Source organism: Opisthocomus hoazin, chromosome 6 (genome assembly GCF_030867145.1).
Source record: "Opisthocomus hoazin isolate bOpiHoa1 chromosome 6, bOpiHoa1.hap1, whole genome shotgun sequence".
NCBI lineage: Eukaryota > Metazoa > Chordata > Aves > Opisthocomiformes > Opisthocomidae > Opisthocomus > Opisthocomus hoazin.
The window spans coordinates 53,774,316-53,784,397 of NC_134419.1; the positions used below are offsets into that span (position 1 = coordinate 53,774,316).

Here is a 10,082-nt window from a genome sequence, read left to right on the forward strand (position 1 = left end):
TTTTGTGAAGATGTAATTACATGCAATTTGAAAACTGCCGTATATTCACCATGGTTCAGAAACTCCTGAAAATGAGTGAAAGTAGATGCACGTGCCGTGACCTTTCAGATCGAGATGAAGTGGTTAGACATTAACAGTTCAGTACGCATTACTTTTAGACTTTTAATTGAGAACACCATGCAGTATGATTTAATGAGCCTCTTTCAAAAGCCTGTTAAACTGTCTACAGACTGCAAACTGTAGTCCGCAGGGGTGTATGTATAAGTGGCCTGAGAAAGATGTTCGTTGCTGTGTGTGTTCCCAGTCATATTGCTGGAAACAAGGCTGTGCTACTGCTTTCGTTTGTTTAGCAGTCTTTGGTCTTGCACTGGGCAGAAAAGAGTGAAAAACATCTCCAGTGTAACAAAATTGGATGAATAAACAATGGTTTACTACTATGCTTTCTGTTCTTATTCAGAACAATTTTAGAGTTAAAAATGTTGTTGTCATCTGTGAAGTTGTGCTGAGGCTGTTTGAGAAAGCTATTTTCAGAAAAATTTGCTTTGTTTTTTTTTTCATAACCCAATGATTGTCCCTCCCTTATCTATAGAGTTGTGTTGGGAAGAGTAATTTTCTTTGAGAGGTTTCACTGCTACTGGGAGGAGGGGAAGAGGGCTTGAAGAGCGATATGCCACCTGTATGTTGCCTGAGCCTAAAGTATGGCTGTTCTGCCTTCCTGCATGGGTTCAGCTCTCTCCAGAATATTGCTGTTCATCCCGTCACCCCTCTTCCCCATGCAAGTACAACCAAGTGTTTGCTCCAGTTGTCTGTAAAGGTGATCAGACTTCACCTGCAGAATGCAGACCCCTAGGACGTCTTTAAATGTTTCAGATCAATCAGAGCAATAGTTTCTGCTCTGTTTATCGCAGAGTATTTTGGGGAGAGAGAGTTGGACCTTCAGGGAGGTGGAACTCGGCCTCACCTGGAGGGAGTTTACTCCCCCTTGCTGGAGAAAAGGGAACATGTTAAGGGTCACAGGGTTAAGAGTGTTCGAAAGCTGCCAGAGGTCATTCAGGAGACCTGAGACAAATTGGTTGTATTTTGTTAAACTGAAAAGAGATATAGGAAAGAGTTAGGTTCAGTGACTCTGTAGTTTCAGGTTGAAGTTGTGGGAATGAGACCAACGTGAGCATTTGCATCCCAGAAGGAAATCCTCTCCAGATGCCAGATAACCTCTCTGAATCAACAATGTGAGACATCTAGGGGGAAATCTGGATCTGGTGTGTGCTGAGAGGCCAAGCATCCCCAGAGGAAGACTAATTGAGGAAACAGCACTCTGTTGTCCAAAATCTCTTAAGGAAGTGTTAGCAGGAGGACCTGGACTCAAACTCAGCAAGCCTTGCTTTAAAATGACGCTGGGGTCTCACTGAAACGCAAATGGCGGCACTCACCATACCCTTGGCTCAGCATCGACAGGAAAATGAAAAAATATACGTGTGTATATATACAGCCAAACCTAATTTAAAAAAATGCTGACAAAGTGTGCCATCTCTCCCTTCCTCCAAGTGTCGCTCCTGCCCCAAGTATTCCCTAGCAAAGAGCAGGCACGGAAACAGCTTTTTCTCAAAAGCATCTGGCCGTAGGGTTAAGTTTGTGCAGGTTGTATATGCTGATCGGAGACCAAGAGCAATCCTACTTACTTTTAAAAATAATAGTAAAAAAAAAAAAAAGTAATGCATCAGTATTTCTTCATGTTTCCAAGGCAGGTCTTTGAAAGCAGTTTTCTGATGTTTGACGGTAGAGCTGTATTTTTGAACATTTCAAGCTTAGTCAGGTAGTTATGCAAGAATCACCAGGTGAGGAGGAAGGAAGAGTGAGTTTTCTGTCCTAAAGAATGCAGATGGTGCTTTCAAATTTCAAGATTAAAAACAGCAAAAAATAAAAGGTAACTATTAATTAGGTTTTTAAGCTATCTGTGTTTAGGGTAGTCCCTTTCTGATCCTTAGCAGTTGTTTCAAAGTGAAGCACGAATTTTATCCTGGATGCAGAATAAAAAATAAATTACTTCCTTATTCCTTCTTGGTTGTTACTATATACCATATCTCTCTAGCGTAGTGTTCTTAGGTGTTGGTATACAGAAGAGGAGGTGGTGATTTGTAGTGGCATATTTAGTGGAAATCACAGATAAGTAAAATAAGCTCCATCCTGAAAAGAATGGCAAGGGAGAAAGCAACACATTTTGTTGCTTTAGGTCTCCATTCCTGAACTTTGGAGAGGATATCTTGCAGGTTCACTACTGTGTAGTTGTATGCATACATTCAGAACTAAGTCATCTCTGCAAGATGTTGAAGCAATTTTTGGCACAAAGCCTGAAAGAATCATTCAGATGTCTTTGAATATTTTGAACTAGTTGAGCAACTATTTGAGCCTTCAAGAAGGTTGGAAGATGAACAGATTCTTAGAGTCTGCAAATAGGAGTTTTCTTTTGCAGCCAGCAAATAACTTAGCAACTACCTTATTTGTATTACAGTACTTTATTTATAAGTACCTATAGGAAGTACATTATTTTTAAAAAGAGTTTGTTATAAAAAACTGTTTTTCCCACTCACAGGGCATTTTGTGATTTTTGTTTTCTTTTTTTGTTTTGTTCTACAGTTTGTGTCTGTTTTTTTATTTTCAGACAGACATTATCAACACTATGTGCGGATACAAAACCATTGACAAAGAGTTAACGTAACCAGTGTCCACCGTGTTGTGGCAAAGGATGGTACTTTGTGGCATTTTTTGATCAGTTATAGAGTTGTCTTCTGCTTACTTACATCTACCAGACAGTGAAGACAGCAATTAAATTGATTTTATCTGGAATAGCTTTCATATATTAAAAAAACGAATCTTGTTTGAGCTTCCCTTCTTTGTATCCTCCACAATTCCTCGTCTGACGAGCACGAAGCCCGTCTTCCCAAAGCTCATCCCCTTTGTGCTATTTGCACAATTAATGCAAAGAAAACTGCTTTCATACTTTTAAGTGGTGACTTGAGTTGGGGAAAGTTTTTAACGCTTAAAAGCCAAGGTTTCTCACTGGGTAAAATCAGTTTTGGTAAAGCCAACTTAGTTGTGTCTAAGTATTTTGTATCCCGGTAGTGGGTGGTTTATTTTTCAGCCTGTAATAGTTATTCCTGGAAGAGCAGTGGGACTTCCCAGGCTGCGTTGGTAGCCCTCTCCTGCCTCCAGGAGGAGGATGGGGCCTGCTGCTCTGGTTTCCCGTCTTGGGAATAGCCCCAGTGACTCCAGAGTAGAGACTGCTCGAGGCACTAATTGCGGAGTGATTGAGAAGGGAAATCAGTAATTAGATCTGCCACGAGTTCTCCACTTCTGGCTTTGGAGGGCTGGTGTGGGGGGTTGGACTGAAAAAGCCCGTCTCCCCAGCTCATTTGAGGCACTTGGCACACAATGGCAGCTTCAGTTGTTGGTTTTTGGGATTACCGGTCATCTTTACATATGACCTGTCTTCGTTTAGACTCATTGATTTATGGCTTAATCACCTAAACGCTCCAGCCTGGCTCTGACGCCCAAAGCACTTAAGCATATGCTTAACTTACCCCATTCATCGGCTCAGGACCCTCTGCAGCATCAAGTGCTTTCTGTATTGTGGGCTGGGGTCACGGTGCAGCGCGGCTTGCGGGGCTGAATCTGAAATCCTCTTGTTCCTGCCCTTTTTAGAGTCTATTGCAAAGCACTTGGTCCACAATTTATGCTTTTCCACTGCTGTGCTTTCGACTTGGAAGCAGAGATAAAAGCTAGAGAGACTTCTCCACTTTCCAAGTGGTCTAAAATGAGAATTGGATGCATTTCTTTTAGAGAAGTAGATTCAAAGAAAGGTTTAAAAAAAAACCCCACAAAACTTGTTCAGGTGTGCAACAACGTAAAACCAGGTGGAAGAATTAATGATGAGATCTGTGTCAAGTCTGGGTTTAAAGAGATGGGAAGGAGGTCCAAATTTGCCTCCCTGAAGTTTGAATTCTTATGTGTTACTGTATTGTATGGGAGTGCAAGTGCCTGTGGGAACGTCTGCCCTGTTGTTTTGCAGCGCTTGAGTGTTCAGCATGTTATACATGTCCGCGGATGCACAAATGCCGTGCTTATTTGGTTTTTGGACAACTACAGCATCATGGCCGGCGTGCTGCTCGGCATATTGCTACCCCAGGTAAGAAGGGGCCAGTGCGTTATCCTTGAAAGGGAGTATCTGATTTGTTGCTCTGGTATGCAAAATCCTATTTGACTGTCCTGAATTATAATTTTTAATGTAAATTTAACACAACTGATAAGCTGAGGTGACATTCCAGTGGTTTGGTAGCATTACTGTGATCTATTGCAGGATTTAGTGGGTTAATTTGGTTTTGCTTGGGTTTTTTGAGTCCCCTCCTCCCCCTAGCTGCATCCACTAAGATTTCCCAATGCTCCAAGGCACAGGGGTGGTAATTCTTCTGCTGTATTATCTCTTCACAAAAATGATCAATTTATACCGCTATATGTGAAGAAGAATAACAATGTGAGTTTATGTCTGTACGTGTGCCGCGTACCTGCCCGTCTGTCTGACGTGTGTATCCATAATTTGTCGAAGCTGTGCTGCGAGGAGCGTTAGATAACGCTGTAGTTGACCTCTGCCTAGAGATGCCCCTTCTTTTCGCAGTTCCTGGGAGTGCTGTTATCCTTGCTTTACATAACTCGGGTGGAAGATATCATCACAGAGCACAAGCTGAGCGAAAGGCTGTTTGAAGAAGCGCAGCAGAGATCTGCCGCCGAGTTTGCTGGAGCCGGCTGCTGCATGTGTTACCCGGGGTGACTTCAGAAACCTCAAACACAGTTCGAAAAAAGCGAATCCACCTGTTGTGGTTTGTGCGGGCTCTGCCTGACTGTGGGTGCAACGGATCAGCCAGCAGACCGGCGGGGGGTGGGCAACGCGCCGACACCTCCGTAGCCTCGTCGCTCTCGGTGTGTCTGCACCCAAAAGACACGCCAGAAGGGCTCCGCGCTGCCGGCGGTGCCGCTGCGGTATCGCGACACTGCCGGCAGCAGGGCTGGTGGCTCATTAAATCTTTTTTGAATGATTGCTGAGTGATGCGCAGCCGGGAAATCTGTTCTGTGAAGATTTGAAGGTAGATTTCTAGGAAGAGCCTTTGCATCTTGGGAAGTTCGTATTTAAATGTTTGTCCTTTCCAACTTGATTTTCTTACTCCTTCCAAACAAGATTTCTTACTGATCTATATGGTGGATATTAAACATGTGTTTAATAATTTTTTTGATGCTAATCTTGATGAATTTACTGACAATAATGGATGTGATGCTGAACACTTTCATTGCTCAGTCTTTTGTGCCTTCTAATAATGGAGCAAATGCCAATGTTGAACCAGCCAGGTAACACTTGAGACATTTTTAATGCAATTTGTGACTGTCTGGCTTTTCTATAAACTTACAGGATGTTTGAGTCTTATATGTACTGTAATTTTCCTCTTTAGTAAATTAACTAGGTGATTTATGATTTTTTTTTTTGAGTTCTGTATGTGGAGATGTTTCTAAATTTTATTCTTGTCAAAATAAAAGTAAGAAGTGTGTATTTTTTAAAAAAAGCGTAAAGATTTTGTTTAAAATGCTTAAGCCTGTTACGCCTGTCCCTCAAGCGCCGAATCAAAAGGCAGAAGTGCCTTGAGCTGTGATTCTGGGTTGGGTGCTGACTTGCCTGGGGTTTTGGACAGTCACGGAAGGTCTGCGCCTCGCTTGCTTCTCTTAGTGAGTCAGAGCCAACACTTGGGAAGTCACCAAGAGCTCTGGGGTTTTTGCTGTCGTTGCTTTGTCCTGAGCATTTCTCTGCAGTCTTTCCAGCCCCAGACAGGCTTGCAGGCAAAATGCAAAACCTAATGATCATGATGCTTCAGATAAACAAAAGCAGGATGAGAATAAAGCGGGTTTGGTTTATATCCTGTCTTTGTGAATCTCTTCTTTTCTGACACTCCACTAAGCCACACAGAAGAGTATCTGATATTATTCTCTCCTTGCTGCTTTTCTTCTGCATCTTTTTGCTTAATTTCCTTGTCCTGGATGTATTTTCTGCTTTCTTCAAGTCTCGGTGTTTGCTGCTTAGCTCTCCGCCTTCACCAAGGATTTCTGAGGAAGCTTCATGCGTTTCCAGGACCCAGAAAATGACACATCCAGTTCTTCAGTGTTTCTGATGGTGTCTGGAGAGAGAGAGAGACGCCGTGGAGTTATCGAGCCCATCATCCGCGGAGCTAGGTTATCTCCTACACAGCACACTCTAGCGTTGGCTGCCGTACATGGTTACATATTTAATTGCTCCATATAGTTGTCGCCTAAATTTTCCTGGTCTCAGTGTTGATAATATATTTTGTTAAGAATCAAGCTGTGTTTTGAGGGTGGATTTGTGTGCAGAAGGGGAAAAGGAGGGGGCAGCTTCGACGAACCGAGCTGACTGCTGGAGAAGGATGGGAAGATTGAAGCCAAAATTGGTTGAGTGTGGAGAGCGGGCTGGGGAGGTGGGAGCTGAAAGCATCAGGAGATGAGGTTTGACCAGAGGCAGAGCCGTGCCCTGGCCCTTAGCAAGAAGGGACTAACACTTGAAATGGGTATGGCGGGAGGGCTGTAATGAATTGGAGGGAATGACAAAGGTAACTTTTCTTTCTTTACTAATAGTGCCTTGTGAATGCGGTGGTGGTTTTGAAGTACTAGGTAACTGGGAAAGCAGGAGATGATGAAGGGTGGTTAGAATTTGGGTGGTTTAAATGGAACAGGGAGAGTATTTGGGGATACCAGGGAGTGATTGTCCTTTAGCAAGGAAATTTGTGGGCTGTACTGAATTTTCAGCCATCCTCAGTGCTCTCTGTCATATGCAGTGTTTGAGGGGGGGTTTTACCTGACAGTCACGAACTAAACATGATTTTTTTAATAAATTATTGATTCAAATACTATTGACCCTTCCCATTCACTCAGATCTGAGGAAATTAACTCCTGGCTTCACAAGGCCGTGGCGACCGGAGGGAAGGTTGACACCAGCCAGGAGGCGGCTGGAGGAGAGGGACTCTGTCCCTGCAGGCACCTGAGCTGTGGGAGATCACAGGGAGGCTGCGATGGAGGAGGTGAATTTGCTCTTAAGCTGGAGGCGTGGCTCTTTGCAGTGTGCCATGCTATGTCCTTTGAGTAGATTGATGTTTTGAATGGGTTTGGTGTATGCACAAGGTGTTTTGTGTGCTTACAGGTAGCTGGTTTTATCCTGCGCCACTGACCCTGCAGGAGTGTGTTCCGTCCTGCCCGGTTCCTCCACGCGAGCGAGGTCTGGAGGGGATGTGGTGCGGCGTTGGTGGACCTGCGGCCTGTCTCCCACTGGTGCTCCACACACGTCGCTGACCCAGCTGCCAGCATTTTCTTTCTAAATGTGCACGTCCCTGTGTCTGCAAACCAACTGGAACCACGCAAAGGGCTACACTCAAATTGTTGTCCTGGTCTGATTTTTGTGTTTGGCTGTAAGTGAAAACCACTGCAGCCACGCTAGCGAAGGTCATCTGGGCTTTTCCAGACAGCTGACATGAAAGTTGATTTTAAAATGGGTGAGGAACACTGGTCTAATTTAATCCCTCCCTTCCTGGCAGGAGCAGCCGGGAAGCTGGCCCACTCCTCACTTTTAAAAATTCTCCTTGCCTGATGTTTAAAAGACTGCGGCAACTCTGCAAAATCTCAGAACTGTTTGGCTGTTTTGTGCGTGTGATTTTAAAGTACTTTGGCAAATGTGAGCTTCCCATGGTTCATTCCCCTGCTTTCCCTGTGCCCCAAAGCCCTGCCCTCTGCAGATGTTGGGCAGCTGCTTGCACTCCCTGCCTGCAAAAAGTCACCCCCGCCAGTCCTTGCTGCCTGAGCCCCGCGTTGCTGCTCTCCTGCCCGCATCCCAGCACTTTTCTGTCCGTCGTGGGACGGCTGTGTGGAGCAGCTGCCTGTTCAACGGCCGGGAAACTGAACGGTTGCTACAGCTCCTCGGTGCCGGCTGCCTGCCAGGCCAGAAGGCAGCGGCACCCGATTTAAACACCCTCCCTCCCCTGTGGGTTCAGGTAGCTGCACCACTTCAGCAGCGTGGAGGGGTTTTTGCACTGAGAATCACGCACTGTTCAGCTAGGAACAGAGATTTATCTCTCTATTTCAAACAGTTACAGGCCATCCAGGCACGGTCTTGGCACGGCACTTGGGCGATGCGCGCTGGTGAGCTGGGGGCCTGGCTGGAGCATCCTGCGTGGTGTGTGCTGCGCGATGATGTTACGCGATGGAAATCTTCCCTTAGCGCAGTTCTGGAGGAGAACTACGAGCAGCCCTCCCTCTGGTGGTGTGGGTACACCATATCGCAAGGCGCCCAGCAAATCCTTGCTCGCCGTGAATTCAGTCTCCGCTCGGCGTGTCCGTACGGCACCCGGGTTTCTCCAGGGGCCCCGAACCTCTTCAGCAATTAGCATCTGTTGGGTTACGGCTGCTCGTTACAACCCCACCTGGAAAACCAGCCTCAGAGGTGGGACAAGCTATTTTCCTACTGAAGGGAAAAAAAAAATTGGTGTTTAAGATCTAAAAACCATTTAGCTAAAAGTTGTTCTGCAGGCTTGTATTCCTAAGGCCCTTTTCTTCCCTAGGACTTCCCAGTGCTCATGGCTGCTCTGTACAAGCTAGTTATTAAAAGGTGCTTGTGAGGGTTCAGGAATTGCTTTTTGGTAAGAAATAATCTGGTGGGTGTTCAGCCGCAGAGTGCAGGTTCTCCTGCTGCCAGGGATCCTCTGGGCTCGGCTGGGCCAGGGAGACGAGCTCGACCCAGAGCACATTGGTGGCATGTGAAGCTGCTTTGGGTTTGCACCCTTTTTGATGTTTATGCCTTTCTGGGGGGGATGGGGTGGGGAGAGAGAGTGGCATCCTCATCTGCGGTGCTGAGAGCAATGCTGCTCTGTAACTTGTCAAAATTATGTTCAGTCCGTTGTGCTTCTCAAAACTGACCCAGCCCCAGTCTGTTTTTTCCCTCTGGGTGGGAGTACTGCTTTCATTCGGATTCAGCTCCTGGCCTGAAGTCGATCTCTGCAGGTATAAGGGCTGAAATTTTGCCTCGCAGCAGCGAGAAGAGCCCTTGGCACAGGCAGCTGTTAAATCCTCTCAGGAAAATGGGTGTCTTGCCTGTTTCCAGCATGCTCTCTTGAAGGAGGTACTTCTTCTTCCATGGAAAAGATTTTTCCTTGATGAAGAGGTAGAGGTAGGTGAAAGCTGCTGCCCTGGAAGGGAGAGAAGAAGAGCCTGTCTGCCTGGGATGCACACAACAGGGCAAAGCTGCCTGGTGCTTCTGGGCATTGCGTTGGGTATGGGTTTGCAGATCACTCCCCCTGCCACGATGCTCAGACCTGCCTGGAGATTTCTTGTGGGTCAGGGCCATGGGTGGAGGGGTTACTGCCTGCAGCAGGCTTTGTGGATGGGGAGGCTTTGCCTGGGGAAGCACGAGGAGCTGCCGGCACTAGCCAAGCATTGCTCGCTGCGGTGCCCCTGGGACGCTCGGTGACCCCGCAGTGGGAACTGTATGGGGTTCATCCCTTGGCTGGAGCAAAGCCAAGCAGCACTGTCTCCTCTTGCTTGAGGCTAGAGCTTGCTGGGTTCAAATAAGCATAACAATACCCTGGGGGGTTTGGAGGGTGCTGGGACAAACCTGATGGCTGAAGGGCAAGAGCAGGAGGGGGGAAATGGGCTGGGGTGTAAGGCTGGCAGATGCCTGACCGAGGAAGGAGCTCTCTGTGAGGTCCATGGAGCTATGTGCAGGCAATGGCAAAGCTGTTGAGCTGTTGGAGAATATTGGCTCTTAGAGAAGTTTGCTGCAGGGCTTTGAAGTTTCTGGGTTTCTCCAAGTGCCACTGGATTCTGCTGACTGTGACAGCTGCTGCTCCCCATCGTTCCCAGTGGTGGTGTTGGGTGCTCTCTGGTCCCATGCAGCACGGTCCTTTGCTGGGATGGGTAAGTAGATGTTCAAAAGGCTTCGTGTCGGTGCTGGGAAAGGTGTCTACACCAGAGGAGCAGTGAAAACTGTG

The 10,082-nt window shown here is 46.5% G+C and overlaps 1 protein-coding gene across 1 annotated transcript; it reads left to right on the top strand.

Annotated features, from left to right (window-relative positions):
- The first annotated feature begins 3,632 nt into the window (after positions 1 to 3,632).
- Positions 3,633 to 5,486, top strand: LOC142361732 (uncharacterized). The gene is made up of 2 exons (XM_075424175.1): positions 3,633 to 4,183; positions 4,670 to 5,486. Exons 1-2 carry the CDS (start codon positions 3,731 to 3,733, stop codon positions 4,820 to 4,822), a joined length of 606 nt encoding a protein of 201 aa, XP_075280290.1. The 5' UTR covers positions 3,633 to 3,730; the 3' UTR covers positions 4,823 to 5,486.
- The last annotated feature ends 4,596 nt before the right edge of the window (positions 5,487 to 10,082 follow it).

What these genes read in the sequence shown, in the direction of transcription:
- LOC142361732 (XM_075424175.1), top strand. Translation starts at nt 3,731, where the DNA reads ATGCTTTTCCACTGCTGTGCTTTCGACTTGGAAGCAGAGATAAAAGCT. An exon ending in TCGGCATATTGCTACCCCAG is followed by an intron (nt 4,184 to 4,669) that starts GTAAGAAGGGGC and finishes TTCTTTTCGCAG; the next exon opens with TTCCTGGGAGTGCTGTTATC.